We start from the raw sequence: 26,855 nt of genomic DNA on the forward strand, positions 1-26,855 counted from the left end.
ATTTGTGGGGGAATTTTCACCTTACAAATTACTGACATGGCCGATTCGCACGGGATTAACATCACCGACATTCTCGGCAATTATTACAAATCGCATTTGGTCCCTGGGTAAAACTAATCCCATGCGAATGGGGCTTTTGAATCCATTTGTGAGCATTATATATTATAGTATTATAAGAAAACAAGGTATCCTTACAATACAAATATTTTCACTAATTGTCCCACTCAGTTTTTACTCTCACTCAGCCAATTATTGTGTAATTTTCTCCACTTCATTACAAGCTCAACAATTTCCACGCTTTGCTTGGAAAAGACCGGAGCTTTAATTCTCTGGAGGAAGTTATGCTTTTTCTCCTTTCTATTTCTTTTGTAACATATCTGGGGCACTGACTCTGCATGAACAAAATGTAGGAACAATTCTCAGATGGCTTTCATCCTGCCTGCAGAAGAAAAGCATTTCATGTCTAGGTTACTTCTCATTTTTCTTAACTATGCTGATGTTTTACGGCCGGCTTGGGAATTTGCGGCTCGTTACTCGATATGTTACTTTAATATTGGGATGATATTGCTATATAACATGCATGGGGGTTTAAGGCCATAAACCACGAGCAGTTTGCTTTTACACACACACATCAAATAGGAACTGGGGCATGATGTGTCACCTCAGGGTTGAATCACGCATTTGAGTCACGAGCTTTCACCACGATTAAAGCTAATGTCAACCTTACCCTGTAGAAACTCTCACTTTGAACACGTTCACTATGTCTGCTGCAGTAATAATGCATCCCCAGTTTGAATCTGTCTCATTTTGGTCATATCCTAAAGTAATTGTTTCAGTTATAAAGTGTGTGTGTGTGTATTTGTGTGAAGATATTGCTTCCTAATCAGGCGGAGGACTCAATTAGTGCTAAACAGAGCTGAGTTAAGTTCAGCCGATACCCAGAGGGTACAGTGTTATTGACTCTCTGACCACATGTGCCCTTGGACAACACTGTGCAATCAGCTCTGGCAGGTCAGCACCCACGCATTATCCAATAGTACAAGGAAGCTCACAGTGCATGCAAGAAGCAGTCGCACTCGTCTACAAATCCCACAGACATAATGCCAGAACAACCTGGCGAGCCCTGGAAGCATCAGGATGTTATGACTATAACCCCATGACCTCGGCCAAATCATCCGCTCTGCACACATCACCCCTGTGGCCTTCTCAACAGCCGTTACAGCAGACAGCATCTGCTTCAACACAATTAGAAACGCACACAGAATCAAAGAGCTCCTGATAAAAGACAGAAGGTGAGGGAGAAGCAGGGACAGACGGGAAGGAAAGCAACATGAAAAAGAATGAGTAAAAAACGGGTTAAAAAAAAAAAAAAAAAAGACAGCAAGCCAAGAGGATGGAGAGAGGAGAGTTTCAGAAATGAAAGGCGAGAAGCGACCAGTAGAGTGTAAGAGCTGAGATGACAATGGGAAGTCTCCTTCACTGAGACGGTATTCATGTCGGGCGTCTTCAGGGACATCAGTGTGGTTTGCATACCAAAGAGCCAGAATGACTAGGTGGAATCCTTGACTGGATAACCTCACCAGCTCCTTCAGCTACCCTTCTGCCAGGCAGGCAATCTTCTGAGAGAAACACGGAGGATGAAGAGAGAGACTGGAGTAATAACAAGTTGTGGAAGAACAAGGGCGGTGAAAGGGAAAGTGTGTGCGAGGGACACAATAGGAGGCGACTCTTTACTGTTATGTTTGTTAGATAATAAAAGCAAGTCATAAAACCTGTTTCGCCCTTTGTGCTCCCACCTCCAGATGGTTTCTTTTTCATTCAGTGATTTGCTTAATCCCCCAAAATTATCTTAGGAAGACAGCAAACCTCTATTAAATGGTTGTCTGCAATCAAAGTAAAGTTAACATAGTTTCTACAGTTTTTATACGATAGAGACAGCCTACCTTGGGCGACCGTGCCTCTTGTCATCTTCTTTTTTTTTTTTTCTTGTCTGCACATGCTGTCAAAGGTCAACACCACAGGAAGTGCAATCATTATGAGACAGCAATGCATATTTTGTTATTGCAATAAAATACATTGATTTATTTTATTGCTTAATTGTGACCATTACCAGCCCTCCCTAAGGAAGGGTAAGAAATCTTTTATTACCGAACCCAACCTCCAACCCCAAGGCCCCCCGCCAGCATCCAGCCCCCCCCACCCACCCACACCCAAGCACCCAACCCCCCGAGGGAAGGGCCCAGAGAGCCTGAGACCCCAGCAGAGGAGCCAAGGCCCCCGCCCAGCAGACGGCCAGAGCCGCGCGGAACGGGCAGCCGGCGGGCGCCCGCCGGTGGGCCCAGAGCCAGCAGGGTCCGGACCCCAGGCCAGAAGGACCCAGAACGGAAGCAGCACCGAGAGCAGCACCCCCAGGGACGACAACTACGCCCATAGTCGCCGAGGGCACCAAGGGGATGCTGCAAGCTGCCCCGCCAGCCCCCAGGCGCACCGACCAAGCACCCCAGAGCGCGCCAGATTACCTTTTCTTGATGCCGCCGGCGCGATGCGCTCCAAACGCCCCCCCCCCCCACCAAAGGGCCCAGCCACACCGCAGAGCCCGGCTCACCGGGCGCCGTTCAAGCTGGGGCCACCCGGGGCCGCACCTGCAGGTATGGCAGGGCGCCCGCCCCGGCAGACCCCTGCCAGGACCGGCCAGCCGGCCGGCCAGACCCGCCGGACCCAAAGGGCACCACCGCAGGACAGGGAACCCCCAAGGCAAGCCCCCGGGCCAGACCTCCGTGGGGGGCACCCCCCCCCCAGCCCACGAAGAGGCCACAACCCAGCAAGACCGCGCAGCCCCAGACGGCACAAAGACAGCTGCCCAGGTCCCGCCCCCCACCGGACAGCGCAGGCCACGGGGCAATGCCCCCCCTAGCGCAAGAGTGACCGGCGGCCGCCACCACAGGAGAGAGGGACCCCAACGGCACACAACCGATGCGGAGCAGCAGCCCCCAGCCAAAGGCGCAGAACCCACCCACCTGCCAGCCCGCAGATAGCAGGACAGACCTACCAAGTGGCCGATACTGACCTCAACCCCCGGAACAGCTAGAGCCGCCCCCCAGCAAAGAGCACCACCCCGGAGCGCCAAGCAACCCCGCCCCAACCCCGGCGCAGATGCCGGCACCCCCCACACCGGCGCGGCAGGCCGCCCCGGACCCACACGCCCCGAGGCACGCCCCCAAGGCAACCAGGAAACGAGACAAGCCACAGGGAAGGGGCACCCCCACGCCCCACCAGGCCGGCACCGCCCGGAGAGACCCCGCAAAGGGAGCCCCCAGCAACACCCCTCCACACCCCCCAGAGACCCACCGCCCCGCCACGCCCAACCGCACCCCCCGATCCCCACACGGTAGCCCAGCCATCAGCAGACGGGCCGGGCCCCCACCCGACAGGCCCAGATATGTGAATTTACCCACCACCCTGTTATGGTGCCTCTCCATAGCATACCATACACATCCACCTTTTTGTGCTGTCCTATTTTGGTGCCTACAACTACTTTACCAACAACAACTTTCTTTATGTCCTAGTTTTAAAGTTTCCAATCCTCTTAGTTGCCTTCTTTGCCTTTCAAACAGTATATATTACCTTAGCCACAATCGCTGTGTATTTCCCAGACAGTCGTCACACATCCTTCTGCCTCTGTGCCCAGCGCCATGGCTTCCTGTACACGTACAGCGTCTGACCCGCTGACAATGACTGACAGGGCAGACAGCTGCTGACAAGATTTAAAACACAAACACACAACCACCAAAAGCTGCTGACAGCCTGTCATTTTCACACTGACTCAACCTCTAACATCAAAAGAGGAGACCACCTGTACAAGGTTGCAGTTTGGAACCCAACTGACATTCGTCCCCCCACGTCTTCAGTTGTGCTCAAGTTTTTAATGTTTCGAGGTTTTATATCTGCCTTGTATTAGAAAGTAACATTCTGGAATGAATGGTACAGAAACATCATCAATGAGCATCCTGTGAGTAGTAGTAGTTGAGTTATACCTTGTTTATTCTGTGTCGGATGTGTAGAAGTCTATCCTAGCTGATTCTGAGCACCAAGAGAGGAGACCCCCCGAAAAGGGCATACACTCGTGTATATACAGTAGCTCAAAAAAAGCCTCAGCATACATAACTGAATAAGAACTCAGGGTTACATTGGTACATTTATTTTCAATCCTTATTTGTGACGCTAAAAGCTCTCACACTGTCTCACGCTTTTGCAGTGAAATACAAAAATGTTTATTGGGATTTTTTTTTTTTTTCATTGTTATATCGTATCGTGAGTTAACTATTTTGTTACACCCCTAACAGTGACTGTACAAAATATATATGAATTCATTTGTTGTTCTTTTAAAAATACACATTTTTTTTGGCGCTCTTCTGTTGCGCAATTCTTCTTCACAATGTAGATGATGAAGCGACACTGCCCCCAGTAGTTCATGCATGGTAAAATGAAGCAGAAAGCGGCCGCTGGCCTGATTTTATCATAAATATCCAACATTAAACGCCGCGTCGACGCAAATATTTGTCATCAACATTATCAATTATGTTACTAATAATTTTTGCATTATTGTATGTTACACACATTGTTGGCGCGAATCTGGAGAAGTTCTATATATTTCATTCTATGGCAAGAATCTCAAACTCCGCCTATGAATATAGTTCATTTTCACAGTAGTGCGTAAAAAAAAAAAGAAAAATGCTTTGAATCACATAAAGTTTAACGCCAAACATCAACAGTATTACAAAAAAAAAATGTCTTGTTATTTCATGCTCAGAACAACCAATAAAAACATCCTGCGTAGAATGAAAACGGGGGAGATGATGTTTAATTAGTTCAACAGCTTTTCGTTCTTTACTTTCTAAATAGCTAATGAAGCCGTACACTATTGTGACAAGCTGCAACCACCGTTTATTCACCTTTTGGTATAGCTAACCCCTGTAATAGTGCTTTAAGACATTCATTATTATTCTGTTAATTAGTAATTGCACATTCGTGGCTCTTTATTTGTTTGTTTGATCATTTTTGTTCGTTGTATATTTTCCTTAGCACTACGAGGTAAAAAACAAAACAAAAACTAACTTCTTAGCAGCTCAGTGCTCGTCTATTTTAACTATACAGAAACTGTTAAGTGCGATAACAGTAACCATAAAGTTGACGCGATAAAAATCAAAACAATGCACGGAAGAATGTGGAATTACCCTCAGAGGTGAGAGAAGCAAGTGAGAGTCGGCAATAATTATCTGCTGGCAGAATACTAATTCCTAACACACATTATTATTCGATAAAATGTGGATCTGAACATTTTATTAAAGCCATTTTTTTAAAACACTACCTCGGATGTCTCGGTTGGAAAAGTTTTTGCGTCACTGGGTGATCATTAAGCTAAAGCTCTGAGTATTTCATTCGCTTGAATTTAATCAGATATATTTCCCAAAAAAAAAAAAAAAAAACTCTTTCTTGAGTGAAAATGTGAGATATTTTTTAATGCTTCTATTATTACCCGTTCTGCACCTCACATGCTCATTAGTGAGTCTGTCTGAACTCAACACCTTATGTTGTCATTGATGCTTAAAGTGTGTGTGTTCCAGATGCAGAGGGGAGCCTTCTAAGCACTATGACTCCCACTTTTCCTCTGTTCCTTTGTCTCTTTTTAAACTTTCCCACTGTTACTATTTCTAACTTGTTCTCCTGCACCTTCACTGCAGGAAACTCCCCATTTGTTGCCGTTCTATTCATATTCACAATAGAAATTATAGAATAAACTCTGCGTGTGTGGACAGGAAAAGCATTGTGTTTGCAAAGCACAGCTTCATGCACCTGCCTGTACCGGCAAACAGGAAAACTCTCGTCAGCACTTAGTCCTGTTAGTCAAATACTGTCAGTGCTTGTGAGAGGCAGCTTGGCACTAAAACTGACCTCACGTTACGAAATGGTCACTGTTAGCATTATTCTAGACTGAAACAGCTATTCTCATCCTCCCTCTCATTATTACACTCTACAAATTGACTGCCACAGAAAAACTAGCATGCTGTTTTGGATCGGGCTGAAAATGTTACTGAAACTCATTCTCCTTTGATTATTTCTGCACCTCTCCTATTACACTACACCTCGCTAATATGTAAGTGATTATAAATGTATTAAGGAACATTGATCCCTGCAAAAGCCCAACTAGATGGAGGGTAAAAAAAACAGGATACACATTTATCACCTATTTAGCTCCTGGCAGTGGTGGCGTTATAGTGAAGGAAGCGGGCTTGTAATCGTGGTATTAAGCACATCCCATTACTGCTCATGTTGTGTATTGCTGCTAAATAAATAGTAGAATATATGTTTGTCTGAATGATTGTGATCTGGGTGGATTCTCTGAGATTTCTATGCAGTATCCAGAGGTGAAAGTAACTTATTACAAGTACTCACGTTAATGTAATTGAGTTGCTGTTATGGGTACTTGTACTTTTTTTAATATATTTCTAAATCAGTCATTCTACTTGTTCTTAACTCATTGAGTGCCATTCACTTCTATAGACGTGAATTGTGTTTTTCGGCTGGGGTTGCTGGGAGACAGTGTGACAAAGCTCTCCGGTGAATATTTAACTTGTACAATGATGTAGTGACCAACTGGTGACCTGTAGGTGGCAGCAGCACACCTTTGGATGAGAGATCACCCGTGATGTGCAGAGCTCAGAGGGAGAGGAAAAGAGTTTACAAGACAGAAAATGGCGCTACGAGTGTTAATGCTGAAGTTCCCAGCAGCTCACACTCCACCAGAGCATGTGTGGAACCTAAGTAGACTATTGAGAGTGTCGTGATGGTGAGAGAAAATGATCAAAAAAAGGGAGGAACGCCAAAATACAGTCAGAAATTCATTCAACTCTGACATAGATAGAAAAATGATAATAATGTTGCCATCAAAAGCCCGGTCTCATTGTTGCGTTTCTAGTTTTATAGAAGGAAACCAATGTTGAAGTGTCACTAAAGGAGAAAAAAAATTGCTTCAAAGTCACTAATAGATAAAAGGCGTTTTTCTCATCTTTTTGTCACAAACTGGCGATTTGTGTGAAACTTGCCTCTATTCAACTGCTGATTACAGAAGAACAAAACAAGCTCTAAACAAAGTTCATAATCTGGTGTCAGAATTCAGATTGTCATAGGATAATATATTTTGTGGTTCTTTAAAAATTAGTCAAAATGCTCTAAAACGGCTGGCACTGAGGGGGTAGAAATTTTGAAAATGGCTGGCACTGAATGAGTTAAGTACTTTTTTAAAGAAATAAAGTAATTTGTTACATTTCTGCACCCAACCATTACTGAGAAAATTATTACAACCAGATTAAACGTAGTGCACCGCACCAAAACAGACACAAAACTTTAAAACATCTGTTTTATACATACCTGTCAAGTTTTGGATTTCAAAATATGGAATATATTCATTTTCCTGCTACGGTCCATTTATTTTTTAATACAGGTGTACAATAAATCTCAAATAAAATTCACTTGTTAACCACTTACTAAATAAAATTAGGTGATGAGAATCTGATAGGCCTACTTTTGTTGACAAGGGCTGGGTGATATGGACCAAAACTCATATCTCAATATATTTTCTCAAAATGGTGGTATACGATATACCGTAAATGTAGATTATTTATTATATATACAAAATGCCACACAGACACATTTATTTACAAACAGCTGCACAATATGTCCCATTTTTGGCTTTTTCTCCTGTAAGGGACAGCATGTGTGAGTGAGTTCTGTAGTGTGGTTTGTTTGGGTTAGGACGCACTCAGTAATCCATTTAACTGAGCTTTATATGCTGTTCTGAGGAGTAAAAGCAGCGACTCCTAAAACAAGTATTTTGATACAAAATAAGCTATACAATATAAATATATATATCGATTTATGCGATATTGTAGTTTTCTATATCGCCAAAATAGAAAACTTGATATATCTTGGATTTTGATATATCGCCCATCCCTAATTCCTACATTATAATACAGCCGAAATGAATATTTGATATACTTACAGTTCATATACAAGTCAACACAATGCATATTTACTGTTAATTCACATTTGCATTTTGTTTTCATTACATAGTTTCTTTTAATTTCTCATGCTCACTCATGTGATTTTCTGGTATTCACTAATGACTTATTATACAGATTTGTTGGAGACTTTACATCCTTTAGCACTTTTTTGGAAGGAGCGTATATTTGTGACGCTTGTGCTTGGCTGATTTTTCATGCTATTTTACGTGGTTCTCTCCCTCATGGGGGACGCTTGAATCGCAGTTATAAATCTTACAGAACGTTTTTATGTGACCAGGGCCTGAGTGGGACTCATGCCTCAGACCGGCTCACCTGTTATTATTAAAATCACCTTATTGTAACCTTACATGTTAAATCTACAATAGTGCACTGTTTTGTAAAGCCTTTTAGTTCAGTGTATTTTTCTAAAATATTTCCAATTCAGTGCAAGTAAGGCTTCCATCACAATGTAGATTTATTTCAACATGAGTGCACATCTCCAACATTATTCTTTACAACACATCCTTTTCAACAATATCTAGAATCTATTCTGTTCAAATAAGTGTTCACAGATATCCAAACCTTAAAAATGAAATCAAAGAATAAATAAAAATATTAAATATTAAATGAACAACTAAAAGATAAAAAGTGTTGCACTTTCCAATAACACTATCATCTCTTTTTCTTCTGCAAGGAAACAGTTCCATCACAACTTAGATTTCACAAATATGAGAACATGAGTTAAAAGGCAAATCTCCAACACTATTCTTTACAACATCACAATGTCCTTTTCTGCAATATCAAATATCAAGCAAATTAGTGTTCACAGATATCTAATCCTTATGAATAAAGAATAAAATAATTAGTGCACTGTTCTCTGCAAGTTTGTTATTCACAGTAACTTTCTAATGATGCCGTTGTCTTTTTTTCCTCTGCATAATAATAGTTTCAAAGAAACGTGGCCAACCCTAAAACATTAATATACGCCTGTGCAGTGCACTGGTCTCTGTGACTTTCTTCATTACATTATCATTGTCCAAACACATGAGAATGTGTTTGGACAATGATAGTTTGTTCTGGGTCAAAGTGCTCCTGGATCTGTTTTTTATGAATTTCACTGTTGAAAAACTTCTCTCACAGGCTACTTGTGTGACAGACAGTGTTAATAGCGACTTGTAGGCTAGTCCAGTCACATGGTAGGCATCAGCTAGCAGATTGTACTGACAGAGGATAAGATGAACACAAATGGCACATCAACATCCTGCTGTTCTATGGAAGGAGTGTGAAAGAAGTTGCCAATTTTTGCACGTTTGGCTGCGTCTGTGTCCAGACTCCTCTGTTTAATTCTTGCCTTCTCCGCGCTACTCTTGCTCCCTCTATTTTCCATCTCTGCAAAAAAAAAACAACAAAAAAAGGTGGCAGTTCAGTTTGAAAAGGCAGAGGAATGTTTTCATTACTTTCAAAAATGAAAACGGTTTTCGGAAGTATGTCAGTTTGTTTGTGTGTGTGTGTGTGTGTGTGTGTGTTTGTTTGTTTGTGTGTTTGTTTGTTTGTGTACTGAACACGATAACTTGAAAAGTTATGAACGGATTTTGATGAAATTTTCAGAAAATGTTGAGGATGGGACAAGGATCAGCTGATTAAATATTGGTGATGTTCTGAATACCAAGAGAAAATCTATAAATATGTATCCCATTCATTTTCCCATCCACACTGTGGAACTACTGTTAAACATTGTTTTAGAATTGGTGTTATTTTATTTTATTTTTATTTAAAAAAAGGAATTTTTAAAAAGTAACTAGTAACTTTTACTGTGATTACTATTCAATTGAGCTAATTTTGACTTGTACGTGAGTATTTTATGTATGACTTACTTGTACTTTAACTTGAGTACAGTTTTAATCAAGTAACCGTACTTCTGTTTGAGTAGGATATATACTATTTATTTTTCAAATGACTACTCCTTCATTAATGTTAGTTGAATCGGGCTGTAATTTGACATGGATATTCTATGAGCAGATGTCAAGAGCCTCTCGGAGATCTTTTCCGGTCATTTCTAAAATTATTGGAACATAGTCGGGTTATATGTTGTTTAAAAGGCAATTCAACGTAGATTACGATTTTACATTGCACAATTTAATTTTCCTTTTACTCGGTGGAACTGAGTCATTTCACTGAATTCTCGGCAACGTGGTACGTGCTATTCGGAGTGGAGAGGTTCCGCGGGCCTGGCCGTAGTCCATCAGAACTTGCTTTTTTTTTTTGCTTTCCTGTCTTTTTCAAAATAATGTTTGGGTTTTGTTGGGCTGGCTAATTCCAGATTAAACTGTGCCACATGTGCTCCGTAATCTAAATGAACTTTAACATTCCTGGTTCAAATCATTATGTGTGCCAATATATCAATGTTATTGCCTTCAATGTAACTTTAGAAAGGTGTGGAAATGTTTTAATATGTGCTTCTATTAGAGAGGGTAATGGCTTACTGACACAGCAACACGTATGATTGGTTGTTTGATCAGATTCACTGTCCCATTGTCCTACTGGCCTTAATAACCAGCTACTGTTTGAAACCTTTAAAAGATGGTGGTGGATGCTCATCTCTATGTAAATGTATAATATTCTCCCACTCAGTCAATGGAAATGGCTATACATGCAACTATGCAATAATGTCTAAATATGCACATGTACCTAATCATTTTAACAGTGGGTAATCAGTAATTAGTTTCATTTGGAGGACAATAGCCGTTGGTTAATGAAGCATCAGGAATTACACCATATATTCCCACTGCTCTGCTGGCTGCTAAACCTTTAATAGCCACTTTATCTGTGGGTTACCAATCAAAACCCATACATAACTGTTTAAAGCTGCCTGCGTACAGTAAGCTTTCTTTACCAAAGCTGAAATACACAAGATATTAGTCTTTTACCATTTGTTGCTTGCCTTGCTATACACTTCCAGTCATATGGAAGTAAAGGCCACGGTTGCATGATGTTTTTTTAATTGTTATGTGTTCTGCTTTGTGTTTACATGTAAATAGTCATTCCCAAACTGAGGTTTACATGGGAAACCGGTTTATTCAGCTTTAGTTAATTCCGCTTTCGGTCTGAGGTTTGGGTCTGATTAGACAGGGGCGAACATGACGTGTCATGTCGATGACGTCTATAGGGAGAAATCCACAACAAACATTTTATTGTTGGCTGTAACACAGAAAACCACAGAAGACGTCTTAATTTTGATTGTAGTTTTAAAGCAACAGCTCGACAATAACTCACTTTGGTTCACGAAGCGGAAAGGAGATAAAACTCCAGAAAACAATAACCAGGACAAAAATATTTGTTGGATTATGTCGTCACCCAGCGTGTCATCGCCGTCAGTTGCACATGCGCAGAACAACTGGAATAAACTTAAAGCGGCTTTAGGTGTTAACTGTTTACAAGAAAAAGGAATCACTTAATTCGGAATTAAAAACAGCATAAACCAGCCACCTAATTGGGAAAGAGGAATTCACTTTTATTCCGCTTTAAAGATGAATTAAAGCTCCCATGTAACCGTGGCCATTGAAATGAATTGTAAGTGTATTGTAGCCATAAGGTTATAGTAGATAGTTTTACTATTCTCTGTGTGCTCCCTGCGACACTCAGGAGTGCAACAACTGGCTGCTTTGTTGTTTATTTTATGAAGTTTTACTTCCAGGTTTTAGGTCAGTGCTGTGACCTCAGACACATACATAATACTAATACAGTCACACACAGGTTTGTCAACATCAGTTACAACAACTTTATGTCACATCGACCACAGCTACATCCCTCTGATGCATGAAGTCAAACATTACTCAGCCCTCACTGGTGAAGCCTTTGGTAGTTGTAAAATATTGACTGAATTTAAATTATTCTGTTATCCAGATGAATTACAAATACATTAAAGAAGCTAAATAGTTTTTCATAGACCTTTTGTACGTTCCACCAAAATGAATTTTAACCAAATTTTGGCATTTTTTGCAGTGTTTAATTGTCAACCCAATGTTGGTCATTCAGTGTTAGTTAGGGGACAAAAAAAATCTAATATTTTTTTTTCCTTAATTTTTTGATGTCACTTAAGTGTTTTTGATGGTTTTTCAGAGATCAGTTTTTGGAATAAAAATTGCCTTTATTAGACATCAAACCCTTATTGGCTGGTGATTCAGTGGCGCGTGTTGAACAACAACACTTCAGATGTGATGTCTTTTACTGAAACACCAGCTGTAACCACTGTGTCATCCCCTATCAAAGCTGTATACAATCACTGACATGTCAAAGTGACAGTTTTTGTGGTAAAAGTTCAAGCTCAGCCCCAATAAAACTAACCCCAAGTGACAGGACCAGCAGAGGGGGCCAACTCGCCCACACAATGCTTACTATCATCTTTCATACAATATTTTAATACACTGACTTTAAAAAGAACCATGTTCTAATATGTTGATAAGATTGTCAATGTGAAATTGAAGGTTCTACTCTCAAAAGACGTGATAATAATGTCCCTTTTATACTGTGTTTCAGGGACGGAGGCCAGGCTACTTTTCATTCCTGGACCCTTTCTCCCCTGGTGTCTGGCTCTTCATGCTTCTGGCTTATTTAGCCGTTAGCTGTGTTCTCTTTCTAGTTGCCAGGTAAGGAACTGACGTGTAAATATCCACATTAGTGTATCAACAGCTTATTGCAGTTCGGTGAGATGCTGAAAAATGCAAAACCGGCATCAGCGCCTTTGCTTCAGTCTTGTTCCTCCTCGACTGAGAACAAGCCAGTGTGTGAGGGGTGGGTCTTTAGCGTCACACTGCCCCCTGCTAGTTGAGGAGGAAAATGCAAAACTGCTGTGAATTATCATGTGCCATAATAATATGACTCATACACAACTGTTGCCGTCTACTGTGTATTTTGACACTCTTACATTTGACTCAACATTGTCTTCTTCAGCAATTTGAGCAAAATGAACCAGTACATTTATCACCTGTGTCGCTCCATCAATGAAAAAAAGGGCATTCCTAATCCCCTCTGCCTGTTTTTCTTTTATTCTTTCCTAGGACAGAGTTACTGATCATCACTATACCTACACTCTGTTTTGTTCTTTTAGCTTACACAATTCAGCCTTTAACAACCTCATGCACTAAAGTTCTTATGCTTGGGTGTTTTTCCTGATTGTCACAATCAAATTTGAGGACCTAATGTTCCCTTGCAGCCTGATATATGCTACGCACTAGCAGCTGTCATGATAGAAAAGACCAACAGTGGACCACATTTCAAAATTATTAAACAGGATTTAAAGGTCCCATGTCATGCTATTTTTCACCCATCTCCATTTGTTCTAAGAACCCCAAAAACATAGTATTTGAGGTTTATTTTCCAAAACTCGCCTGTTTTCTAGAGTTTTAGCCTCTGAAAAGTCACTTTCTGAGCAAATCTACACAAACAGGCTGATTGGCGGCCTACTTATGCATATTTATGAGTGGGCGTGGCCCGCCCACCTCCCACCCACTCCGTTGCCGAGCTCATGCTGCTTTATAAACATGAGACAGAGCGTGGGGGCGGGGCATTCAATGGTACATACATAGACTGTAGAAAATACATATATAGCACTGTGCGAAGGACGCTGAAATGCTCACCTTTGTGGGCGTGTCTGTTTACATGTCAATCACGGCAGTGAGTTTCCTTCTCCAGCTCAGTGCCGTGTCAAATTCATCATCAAAGTGGGAACGTGTCATCAAATTGGAGCGAGATGTTTGGGCTCACCCTGCAGTATGAAAGGAGCAAATCACCTTCTAACTAATGATTGAGGGAATCAATGAAAACACACTTTGGGCATGTGTATGAAGCACAAATAGCACTTTATCATGTTTAAAGCACAGAAAAGTCGATTTAGCTTAACATGGGACCTTTAAGTGTGAATTAAAAATGGTTTAAAAGGAGGGTTTTTTACAAGCTTTACAATGACCTCTACAATAGGGAATTCAGTTTAAAACTACCCTACTCACCTATCCTTTTGTTGTTACCCCTTTTTTCATCTAAATATGGGGCGCCACTCTTGTGGTGACTCACCGTTCCCTTCTCCTGTCTCCCCACGTTATAAGTGTCCTATATGTGATTCTCTTTCTATGTTGTTCTTGGATGGGATGAAACTGAAATTCAATTTTGTTGTTCTGTTGCTCTGTAATGTGTGCAATGACAAATAAAGCTGATTCTGATTCAGAAAAACACCTAAAAGACGTCTTAATGAGAAGGTGTTAATTCCTTTAGATTTACTTACTCTAATACAGAGGGATTTGTTTACAATTTGAGTTTTGTGCGTTGAATCAGTCCATCCTACAATGCCTGATTTTGTAACAGTTGATTGTTTGAGTTTTTTTACCCTCAAGATCTGTTTCAATCATGGTTGGGATCATTTCCTTTTTTCAAGTACAATTACATTTTCATTTATCCATGTTCAATTACAAATCAATTATGATTACAATAACCTGCATTTTTTTCAATTACAAATAAAATTATTTATTTAAATTATTATTTTTTTTCCCCCTGACAGTCAATTACAATTACGTTCTCAATTACTTAAGTTCAATTACAATATTACTATCTTTTATTCATATTCAGCGTTGTGATGATTGTATCCAGTTTTTATGAGTATACATTTATATTTTAGTGAATGTATTATAATATCTTATGTTAAAGCCCAACTAAGGCAAGAGTTGGAATTTAGCAATAGCTATAAATTATTTGTACAAAACCTAACGCTAACCCACGAACAATCAATACTGAGTTTCTGAGTTCTGCTCTTCTCCCAACTTTCATTCAGCCTTTTGTCTTGTTGGTTGTAACCCTCCTTATGCTACTGTTTTGTCATCTCCAGATTGACGCCTTATGAATGGTACAATCCTCATCCATGTCTGAAGGGACGCTGTAACTTGCTGATTAACCAGTACTCGCTTGGCAACAGTTTCTGGTTCCCAGTCGGGGGCTTCATGCAACAAGGATCCACGATCGCTCCCCGAGCTCTGTCCACCCGCTGTGTCAGTGGAGTATGGTTAGTATCACACAACCATTAATGGACTACAGTTGATATGATATCTTGAAAGGAGTCTTCAAGGTGTGATCGGAGACTTGATCCAGGTGTGTCCTTCAAACCAAACTTTGTCCCTTGTCCTCCCTTTAACCATCCGCTTCATGTCCTGCTGTGTCCTCTCCTCTCGGTTATTTGAATCCTCCTGCAGTTTTACCAAGACAATCCGTCTTCATACATCACCCTCTTCATTTACATAGACTTAAAGCTGAATACATGTGCTCTTGTCCTCTGCTTTTCTGAACAGGTGGGCTTTCACATTAATCATCATCTCATCCTACACCGCCAACCTGGCCGCCTTCCTAACCGTCCAGAGGATGGAGGTGCCAATTGAGTCCGTGGATGACCTGGCAGATCAGACATCTATAGAGTATGGCTCAATGCATGGAGGATCTACAATGACCTTTTTTCAGGTCAGAGGTCACGTACTTCTACCACATCCTGCACTTTGTTTATCCACTTCCTTTTCTATCGAGCACACTAAACGATTACACACACACACATTGAAGCAATCAATGGGCCTTCTCTGATGTTATCCCCTTCCATCAACCTCCCGTCCTTCCTGTCTTCACTCTCTGACCACCAATTAGAACTGTTTCCTGTCCGTTTCTCACTACAACCATTCAATAACCCTTTCCTTAGGGAGACATGGCTCTGTCCAGGTCCCACACTTACCTCTTTTATTTTCCCAAGATTTAAGCTCGGACAGGGAAAGAAGAGGAGAAACTGAAAAAGAAGGGCGGTACCAGAATCAGAGACAGAGAATGATTGTTTTGAAGAAGGAGAGAGAAAAAAATATTTGTTCTTGTGGGGTTTTTGGCACTTTTATATTTATTTGACCATAACAACTCAGAATAGACACGGTGAGAGAAAATAGAGGAGAGTTAGTGTGTTCAGTCAGTTATTGAAGTCCATAACTCAAAATAGGTGTCTTTTTATAGACCCTTTGATTGTTTGTAAACATTGTGACATATTTTGTTGGGCGGGGCTTAGCTTGGAGGCAAAACCACAATTGTCTTTGTTTTTCTGAGCACGAGTGTCCGCTGGAATCCTATAAAACTTTTACATCCACTAACGTCATTCCTCTTAATCTGGCAGCCAAACTCACAGTAAGTCGACATTCTAAAGCTGTAACATTACTAGCCTTTATAGTCTTTAGCCATCAGCGTTTCCTGTTTTTACCTCCAGCCACAAAGGAGTCTATAGGAAATGAGTTTAAAAAAAAAAAAAGTTAAAATGTTTGACAAATCTGTACCTTGTGTCTGTGAAAAGGTGTTTCTATGAATTTGCTAACAAAGTGCCCAACACATTGTTATAGAACTCCCGCTACCAGACCTACCAGCGAATGTGGAACTTCATGCACTCAAAGCAGCCCAGTGTGTTTGTGAAGAGCACAGAAGAGGGGATCGCTCGTGTCCTGAAGTCTAACTACGCTTACTTGCTGGAAAGCACCATGAATGAGTACTACCGCCAGAGGAACTGCAACCTGACTCAGATTGGTGGGCTGCTGGACACCAAAGGTTACGGCATCGGCATGCCACTGGGTGAGTGCAGAACTCAGACTGAATATGATGAGGCCCTCCTGATATCTACCCTTCAACTTTTCTGTTTGGTAAAAGAAACACAAAAAACAACCTTCTAACACTTACTATTTGTCACAAAATATATCATTATTTTTTGGGGAGAGAAAAATAAATAGTTTTTTTCCCCTCTTTGTTGTTCATTAGTTTTTGTTTTTAGGTAAAAAAAAAAAAAAAGCTAATATTAAAGATTGATTTTAATGTGCTTCTCATTTTCAATTTTTTTACATGGTAAAAATCTTTTTTTTTACCATTTTACCATTTTTTTTTTTTGCCTATTTTTACCAACTACCTTTAAACCCAACTTGTTTCTTTTTTCCATTATTTGTTGAAGAATTTTTTTTTTTTATTTATTAAAAAAAAAAAAAAAAAAACATTTAAAGGACACAGACAGGGTTAATAAAAGCAGAAGTGAGTGTTTCACTTAAACAGCCTCTTTAATTAACATTTCAACCAAAAATGATTAATAAATCAAATTATTAAGCTTTTTTTTTGTTTTTTTTTAAATAGCTTGCGTTTCTCTGTATGCACTACAAACAAAAGATAATAATCCACCTGCAACACTTAGCTGGGGAATTGAACCAACTACCTTTGACCCCAACTTGATTCTTTGTTTCATTATTCATTGAATAATTATTTTGTATTTATTTATTTTGAATTTAAAAGAGACATATAGAGTTAATAAAAGCAGAAGTGTTTCACTAAAACAGCCTCTATCATTTATATTTCAGCAAAATCGATTAATAAATACAATTATTAAGCTTTTTTTTTTTTTAATAGCTGTTGTTTTGGGTAAAAAGATGCTAAAAAGGTGAGACTAATGGACTTGCTGGTCAGCTTTATTGAAATCGTTTATTGATGATGTGAAGAAGGCGAGAGTTTGAGATGCTGTTTCTGTTAAATGAAACCATTTTGTACGATTGTTGTTTGTCTCAGAGTGAGTTTACTGCCTCTTTGATCTCAGGTAGAGACAAACTGCTGAAGGGTAAAACACACCTGAAAGTAAACTTGATTCATTTCATTTCCTTTAATGTTTAAACATTTTACTCCTTCCCTTTAGACTATGATGTTCCAGATCACATGTGGCGATTTGACCTTCATATAAGCTGCATAATCACTGTGAGCTGTTAAATCCAACACTGAAAGTTAATTAAGACTTGGCAACACATCAGAAGAAGAGTTCAGAAAATGTTATTTAATGTATAAAATGCAACCACTGGCAGGAGACGGACACCAAAGCACTTTTAAATGAGATCTTTTCAGGTTTGGATGAAGCAGTCAGCTTTCCTTTTCGATTATTTCCAGGGTCTGTGTACCGTGATGAGTTTGACCTCGCCATCCTCAAACTGCAGGAGGACAATCGTTTGGAGATCCTCAAGAGGAAATGGTGGGATGGAGGGAAATGTCCAAAAGAGGAAGACCATCGTGCCAAAGGTTTTGTCTTTTCTTGTATAACCTTTTATTAAATAATTTGCCCTTTTTGTCTTGATTTTCTGCCTTGTGTCTCCACAGGTCTGGGTATGGAGAACATTGGCGGGATCTTCGTGGTGCTGGTGTGTGGGCTCCTTGTGGCTATCTTCATGGCAGTGTTGGAGTTTGTCTGGATGTTAAGGCATACTCCTGTAAATGAGGTGAGAGAGGGCTATTTAACCTGCATCTGCTTTGTCTCCCTCTCCCCTCCCTGGCCCCCCACATGGAGCTGCACGGTTAGACAAAGTGCACGGCATTAACAGGAAGCCTAATCGTCATTCACCTCGCCTCAAACCTTCTTCCTTTCTTCCAACTATTAAGAAATAATCAACCGATATCCAGATATATACATCACCAAAAAGCATGAATGTATGGCCTGTGTATCCTCAATGAGCTCCATACACTGTTCTTATTATACTAACACTGACAATACTGGTGGTCATTAGGTTAATATCAGGTTCGGCTTCCAAGAAATAGGCTTTTTTTTTACTTTTTCTTCTTTTTCCTTTAAAAATGTACAACTTAATAAATAGCCTTATAGCAATAGTATAGGATAGTAGGGCTCTGCGATATGGACCAAAACTCATATCCGGATATTTTTTCTCAGAAATTAAGGATACCTTGATCTGGGATGTCAGACTTCTATGTTGTAAATCAAAGACATTTTTGGTTGTAAATGTTCAATATTAGATATTCACAGGTGGCCATATTGGTTACTGTCAAATAGGCATCATATTTAGAATCCCTGACATCCAGACCAGAACCTTAGAAATGTGTTTTTAATTTGAATTATGTGACTTTTGGTTGACTAGTAACAGAACAACCTGTTTTTGGGTGACTGCCATTTTGAATTGTCTCATATGGCGACGTCATTGAGAATTGGCTCCGGTTCCTGCCAGATTTTATTTCATCTGGTCAAAAACTGCAAGTATGCCAAATTTCATGCTTGTAGACAAATGTGTACAATTCTTCCCCTAACAGACGAGACTACCGTAAGAGACAGCACATGTGAGTGAGTTCTAAGAAGAAGTGCAAGCTGCGACTACTAAAACGAGTATTTTAAAACAAAATAAGCTATAAAACCATATATATATATATATATATACAGTATATTGATATAGGTGATATTGTGACTTGCTATATTGCTAAAACAGAAAACTCGATATCACTTGAATCTCGATTTGTCACCCAGCCGTATTTGGATATAACATAAAATCAATCACCATCTTTGATCCCCTTAAAATGCAGTGATTTCCAACCTGGTATATTTTAGTTCCAAAGGCAGATTTGCCCAACTGTAATCAAACTGATGAATAAAACGTTCTGCTGTGACAGAATTTAGGGATGAAAAAATGTCTTTCTGCTACAACGCACCTGGATGTGATTAAGACGCGTAGACAAAGTATAACAACCCACTTATTACAAACCTGCAGGAAAAGCTACACACACACAACACACACACAATGTGATGTATCATTGTAGTGACTTAGAAAAGAATGTAATATAACCAATAGTAAGCTAGGGAAATTAGCTACTCATGTGAACGTATAAATGATGTTTATGTGTAATGATTACAATTACATATGAATGTTAGTCTAAGAAATTCACTTTCCAGGGGATACACAAATTGACACGTGCCTTTCAATGTGTCGGGGATACATGAGAAAGCCCACACGAGTGAGCATACTGCATTTATTAACACTGGGCTATAAAACTGTTGTGATGATGGACAGCAATGTAGCAGAATAACCAGGTGAATAACCACATTTTATAGCTAAATTTGGACTCCCGAGTCCTGCCAAATGTAAGGAATAATGAAACATTCCTACTTTACTTTCAGGAAAAGGTATGGTTAAAAAAAATAACTGTTCCTCACTCAATTTTGAAGTCAATTATAGTGATAATAATAACTTAAAACATGTTCAGTGATTGGTGAAACCTATGTATGCCCTGATCTGATTATATCTAATGTGATGCCTTTAAGTATCTTTGATAAATGTCTGACCTTCACACTGTGATTTTTACTTCAATAAACAATTAGAATGTGAAAATATGAATACAGTTCTGTGATTTTTTATTTTTTTTTAATCAGCACAACACCAACATCTGAACTGTGTGTGTGTGTGCGCGCGCGCGTGTGTGTGTGTGTGTGTGTGTGTGTGTGTTTGTGTGTGTGTGTGTGTGCGCGTGTCTGTGTGCGTGTGCGTGTGTGTGTTGTCTGTGTGTGTGTCTGTGTGCGTGTGTGTGTGTGTGCGCGTGTCTGTGTGCGTGTTGTCTGTGTGTGTGTGCGTGTGTCTGTGTGTGTCTGTGTGCGTGTGTGTGTGTGCGTTGTGTGCGTGTGCGTTGTGTGCGTGTGTGTTGTCTGTGTGTGTGTGTGTGTGTGTGTGTGTGTGCGTGTGTGTATGCGTGGCCCAGGGGAAAGAACATATCTTTGTCACACAGTCATCGTTTTGCTAATGTTTAGCATTTGTTGAATCCATACTCACTTTCTATCGTCTCGTGTTGAGCTGCAGTGTTTTGTCTGTAATGGACATGATTGATGTAATATATATGCAGAGGTGAAAGTAATGGATTACAAGTACGTTACTGTAACTGAGTTGCTTTTATGGGTGGTTTTTTTTTAGTATATTTCTAAAAGAGTCATTTTACTTGTACTTAAGTATGTTTTAAAAGAAGTAAAGTATTGATTAAATTTCTACAACCAACCGTTACTAAGTAAATTCATAATTTTTTGTGATTATTTTTTTTTATTTACGTTTCATGGTCTTTGTTGGCACATATTGAACATAATCCATATGTTTTTAGTTGAGCCATTTTTGATCAAAGCCACATTCTTGGGTTCATGTTGTGGTTTATACCTATTATGTTGTTACTCACATAAAACGTTTGACATAACACAGTTATAGAGTTCATAAATGTAAATATACTTAGAGCCTAATCATTTTTTTATTTTATTTTTAATTGAATTAATTGGTGTTATTTTTATTTAAAAAAAGAATTATACATTTTAACAAACCTTTATACAGATGCCTTTATGGAAATTAGATGTTTACGGTATGCAAGGGAACCGTGGTAAGATTTATTTTCAAAAATAAACGTGGGGGTGAAAGTAACTAGTAGGGATGTCCCAATACAACTTTTTTCACTTCCGATGCAATACCAATATTGCAGCCTTGAGTATTGTCCGATACCTATATCGAGCCAATACCATATCAGCACGAATCATACATACTTTTATTACTTATGTTGTAGTGTGGAATGTTAAAAAAGGCTTGATCAAGTGATGTTACTCAAACAGAGAACAATAGTCAACAATTCAAGTTCACTTCAGTTATTTTTGACTGTCAGTATATGATTAAATAACTGAGGGCGGGGACTAAAACAACAAAAACATATCGGAGCGCTTGTCTCTGAGATTTTAGATGCAGTTGGATAAAATTCGATATTCGTTTTCTGGCTGATATCGGACCAATATTCAATATCAATATCGGATCGGGACACCCCATAGTCACTAACTAGTAACTTTTACTTTGAGTACTATTCAATTGCGTTACTTCTTACTTGTACTTGAGTATTTCATGTATGATTTACTTGTACTTTTCAATTTTCATTAAATAACGGTACTTCTACTGTCGGATAGATCGGAACTCTTTCCACCTCTGTGTATATGTTGCATGTATAACAATAAGTTAGTCATTGATATGTCATATATATGTTTTTTCATAATAAGGTTCCTGGCGGCTCAGTCTTTATTTACTATTTCTTTGTTTGTTTGTCTGTTTCAAGTCGAGAGAACAAGGAAATGTTTGTGTTTTTGTGTCAATCAGTTTGTTATGGATGGGTCAGTCAGTTGTCTGGCCTTTTTCATGCTCTCTCCTCTCTCTTATCCCCCTCTTCCCTGTGTTTTTCCTCCCGTTGTTTATGCTTGCAGCAGTCAGTGTGTGAGGAGATGCTGAGGGAGCTCCAGGGCATCGTTCTTTGTCGAGACAGCCTTCAGGTGAGGCGCCGACGGCCATCCTCCATGCTGCGGCCTCGACCTTTGCCCCTGGAGGAACGCAGAGCGCGAGCTGCAGCCGTCAGCCTCAGCAACGGTAAACTGTGCGGGGGCACCGGACTGCCTGAGCCGCTCTCCCACAGACTGGCACAGGAGGCTGCATTGGTGGCGCGGGGATGCAGCCACATCCGTATCTGCCCTGAGTGCAGACGCTTCCAGGGATTAAGGATGCGCCCTCCGGCGGCCACGGGTCTCCTTCCTTCTCCCACACACAGTGAGGAGAGCATAGAGTGGGACAAGGCGTCAAATAGCAGTGAACCTGAGTAATACCCAGTGACTTCTAAGAGGGCCCACTGTTCCTTCAGCCTTTGTTCTTTTCAGGGTTCAAGGATGCTCTGTTTTGCTTCAGCCATTTGGAGACATGTTGTCAATGGGAGGATAATGTTGTGGACTTTGTTTTGCCCTTGAGTCAACAGCCAGCAGTCAATTCAACAATCCCTTTGGGTGATATTTTTTTTCTCCTACTGGCAGAAAAAAACTGATGAGTCTCGTGGTTTGTCCCCGTTGGTCCTTTGTACCTTGTAAAAACAGGGTGGACAAAAACAGCTGTGGGGCATTTGTACTATGCAGTATTTTCAGTCATTTATCATTGTGCTATATCCTTTTTTTTCTTCCTTAAGTTATTTCTGTCCTCTGTTGGAATACCAGTACTGGATATTGTTCTTTTATTGTTAAAACACTTTAAACTAATTCCTTTTATATCAGACGATTCACTGTATGAACATATACTGTATTGCCTCTCAAGACTACACCAACGAAAAGACTAGCGCAAGCTCGTTCAACAGATCCTTTTATTTTGAAAGTGCCAAAAAAAAAAAATCATCATCATCATCTGTGATCTTGCACCTGAAGAAAGCATCAGAGAGTTTGACAAAGCTGATTGAAATTGAAAAAAAAAAAAAAAAAAACTTATTTTATAGTAGTGATATTCTATTACAAATGTTTTATCTGTTGGTATCTTTGAAACACAGCGATGTTTGTAGAAGTGGTGGCAAACACAAAATGACATCCATAAAAACATTTTTTTTCTGTCTTCTACATCTGCCTTTATTGTTTCACACAAGAGTCGTGTTTTTCTTCCTTTGCTGCTAACAAGGATCTTTCACCTCAACTCACCTTCTTAGTAAGACACAGACGTTCTGTCCTTTTCAAAAATCCAAAAACAAAATACAGCTCGAACACGTCTGCTAAAAGTAAAGGCTTGTTTCTATGGGCAGTGGGCTTCTGTTCCTTTAAATGTCAAACCCATTAAACTTTTATCAATTGTGATGTTTTACACACCGCTTCAAGGAGTATTTCAGTTCAGATCTGCGTTGATATGCTTTGACATTTTCAGACATTTATTTTTGCCATCGCCCAAACCAAGCGTTGGTTGTAATATCTGGTTTTAGGAAGCTGATTTTTAATGCGAACTGACATCAAAACTGTTAAACATTTGTTGTGTTCTGCAGCTCGAGTTGTGATTTGAAACTAAAAGTCAAGCCGAAGCTTAAAGGAAAAAGATTTGTGCTTTTTATTCAGTTTGACTTTATTTTGTTGAAAGGAAATGATTATTGGCATCTTGTCAGCAGCTCTGCCCCTCAGCAGGATCACCACAATTTTCTCTCTGCACAAAAAAGTTGGTGTAACTTGACCTTTGCATTATGATATTCAATGCTTATCGAGCCATTTTCATGAGGAGCTCATAATTTTCATCTGAAATACAGAATTTGTTAGCGTACATATCTTCAATAGTTTGGTCACAGTGCTGCAGCCTCCATTCTGCTTTATGTTTGCTGCTGTCACTCTTTGTCTTTGTCACTTTGACCTGCAGGTTGTCATGGTGACAAACTGCCTGCCTATGTTCTTTCGATCTGGAAAAACCTGTAAAGGGTATTCGCCATGCCCATCAACTATGTGCTTATTTTTGTGTGTGAAATTGGAAACAAATCAAAAACCATGTCTCGTTGAGATACTGTCGTCTATCCACCCATTTGTTTTGTTGGGATTTTTTCTCCTGAAGTGTTGCTATCATTTTATGGTGTGTATGTGCGGGTTTTTTCTTTATTTCTTAGATGTTTCACCCCAAGGTTCCCAATCCCACACAACAATGTCATAAAATCTCCCATGTATGAACTGACATATATTGAAAAATTGGACAAAAAATATGTTGAACTGGGCACTAAAAAGAGACTATACGAAGCTATATTTCATAAAAAAAAAATGGGACAACCCAATAGCTCGCCTTTGCCTCCTCGATTTTTTTTTTTTTTTTTTTTTTTTAATTAATTTTTTCCCACTTGTGCAGGGAAGTGTTTGTGAATCACCATTTTTCCATGCGTTAAATACATCATAATGTTCACTTACTGCTCAACTATCCCCACACGCTAACAGGTTTGTTTTTTCTGTGCTTTGGTTATATTTGGTTGTCAATGAGCATATTCTGACTCATAAATGGTAAATCAGCTCTGTTTTAATTGTTAAATGTTAAATATCAAGGAAAACACGGCTCCTGTTTTTGTTTGTATGCAGAGTGAACGTTTCTATTCATTAGCAGAAAGTCACTATTAACTTCCTTAATGATCAAAGGCTCTCTTGGTGCTCTCAGTAGAAACACTGAAAACATTTTTTTGGGGTGCTAAATCATCCGTAGTTGAAATAAGATTGCCAATTACCTTAAAAGTTGTGAGGAACATTGAAGTAAGAAATAAAAGAAACCCAAATGAAACATTAGGCAATGCTCTCTGCCGAAATATCCTGGTCAGATTAAGGGTTGTTGTTATTATTATTAGACATTTCTTAAAGGTCTCATATCATACTTTTCTTTCTCCATTTTTCTAAAAACCCCAAAAACATAGTATTTGAGGTGTATATTCCCAAACTCGTCTGTTTTCCAGAGTTTTAGCCTCTGAAAAAGTCACTTTCTGACCAACGGTAACTGTTTGCTGCCTGCTTATGCATAATCATGAGTGGGCGTGTCTATACACTGACTTGCCAGCACGACTCGCTCTGTGGTGATCACCAAAGCGATTTTGCTGTTCACACACTGTCGTTGTTGTTTTCAGCCAAAAAGCAGTTCAAAAGCAGCAGCAGCTTCAAACACTCACCAGAGTTTTAAGCTGCTAATTCACTTTCTTCTCCTACTCATCTTTATTAAATACAGGAATAGTGCATTTAAGATAATAATCATTTGTTTATCACCTCAACCATTGCGTCGCATTGGGTCACAAACACGTCACATCAATTCAAAGGGGATACGATGTTTACTCCCTGGGTGCCTGAACTGCGGTTTTCACCGAGGAGGCGCGGCATCGACAACAGGCACTTCCTGGAGGGGGCGGTTCATAATTCTAGTGACGTCACTAGAATTTGAACCGCTCGTTTTTCAGAAGAGGACAGAGAAGCAGCTCAGAGAGCAGGATTATTGAGAATTTCTCAGAGATGCAGGAAGGAAGCTCAGTAATACTTTAGGGGTGTTTTTGATCAGGAATAAACATTGTAACAAGGTTAAAAGCTGGAAAAAGTTGATTTGCATGATATAAGACCTTTAAAACTTTTTTCTACATTCATGTTCATTGTTTTGATTTGTGGTAAGAATCTCAGTATTTTTTGCTTCATGAGTTTCACTTTCATCTGTGGCGTAAACCTGCTTTGTTGTGACACACACTTGAAGAAAAGCAAAATGAAGATGTATGGGTTTCAGGCTGAGTAAGCATAATTGTGTAGTGAACCAAATGCATCACATGCATCTACCTCTCATTTTTCTCCCATAACCAAATTAACATGTGCACCCTTGTGAATCCTTTAACCAGCAGCGAGCCTGCGTCGGTAGAACATCAAACAGAGGCTAATAAGTTTAACAATCCCTCATGTGCTATATAAGCGTCTCCTCACAGTCCATATATCACTGTGATTTTTCGACTGCAGCCGTCTACTCTCTCTACCTCTCCGTGACAGCTCCTCGCCGTCTTGATGAGCTGTTTCTCTTCTCTCTCCCCCCCCCCCCCCCCCCCCAGCCGCCCAACATGAGTCTCACACTGCGACACCAAAAAAAGACTGCACACCACCACCTGTATGTCACTGACACTTCAGGTTTATTTCACCGTGCTCGTGGTGCTACTTTTGCCTCCGGGGATCCTGGACCATAAATTAAGTGCATCTTTAACCACCACCACCATCACCACTACCACCACCAAGCTGCTCTGTGATTTATGGAGCACATGATGAGTACTGAGTGCCTGCAGAAGTGTGTGAAAATCTTCACTCCTCAAGCTCCCATCCTGTTTTAGCTCATTGAGACACCAATTGAGAAGCAGGTTATAGTTTTATAGTTTTTTTATTTTTTATTTTTTTTAATTTATTTTGTTACTGAGTATCTTCCACATTTAGAGTCTTCAGGCTTTGTCAAACTAAGACATCCCAGCAAGTATTGTCCCTGTATGGTCACTCGTGTATGTTTTGGTCATTGAATTTTCCGTTCAGAAAAGGAAACCATTTTCTGTGCAAAATCTCCTCACATGTCTTACTGAAAACCTCATTCCACTCCCACTTTAGTGCGATTTATTTGCAGCGATTTCTGCAGATGACTAGCCTTGTTTTGCCTGTTCAAAAATGATTTTGCAGTACGG

General features: G+C 39.9%; 1 protein-coding gene across 1 annotated transcript in view; it reads left to right on the forward strand.

Moving 5' to 3' along the window:
* The window catches only part of grik4 (glutamate receptor, ionotropic, kainate 4), a 381,843-nt gene extending 358,747 nt beyond the window's left edge, over nucleotides 1–23,096 (forward strand). Inside the window, exons 15-21 of the mRNA XM_028464526.1 lie at nucleotides 12,597–12,706; nucleotides 14,935–15,108; nucleotides 15,392–15,557; nucleotides 16,463–16,688; nucleotides 18,030–18,158; nucleotides 18,237–18,355; nucleotides 22,126–23,096. Coding sequence (XP_028320327.1) covers nucleotides 12,597–12,706; nucleotides 14,935–15,108; nucleotides 15,392–15,557; nucleotides 16,463–16,688; nucleotides 18,030–18,158; nucleotides 18,237–18,355; nucleotides 22,126–22,515 — 1,314 coding nt within the window. The 3' untranslated portion in view covers nucleotides 22,516–23,096. The remainder of the gene's footprint in view (nucleotides 1–12,596; nucleotides 12,707–14,934; nucleotides 15,109–15,391; nucleotides 15,558–16,462; nucleotides 16,689–18,029; nucleotides 18,159–18,236; nucleotides 18,356–22,125) is intronic.
* Nucleotides 23,097–26,855: the final 3,759 nt, after the last annotated feature.

This window comes from Gouania willdenowi, chromosome 13, assembly GCF_900634775.1.
Source record: "Gouania willdenowi chromosome 13, fGouWil2.1, whole genome shotgun sequence".
NCBI classification, from domain to species: Eukaryota; Metazoa; Chordata; class Actinopteri; order Blenniiformes; family Gobiesocidae; genus Gouania; species Gouania willdenowi.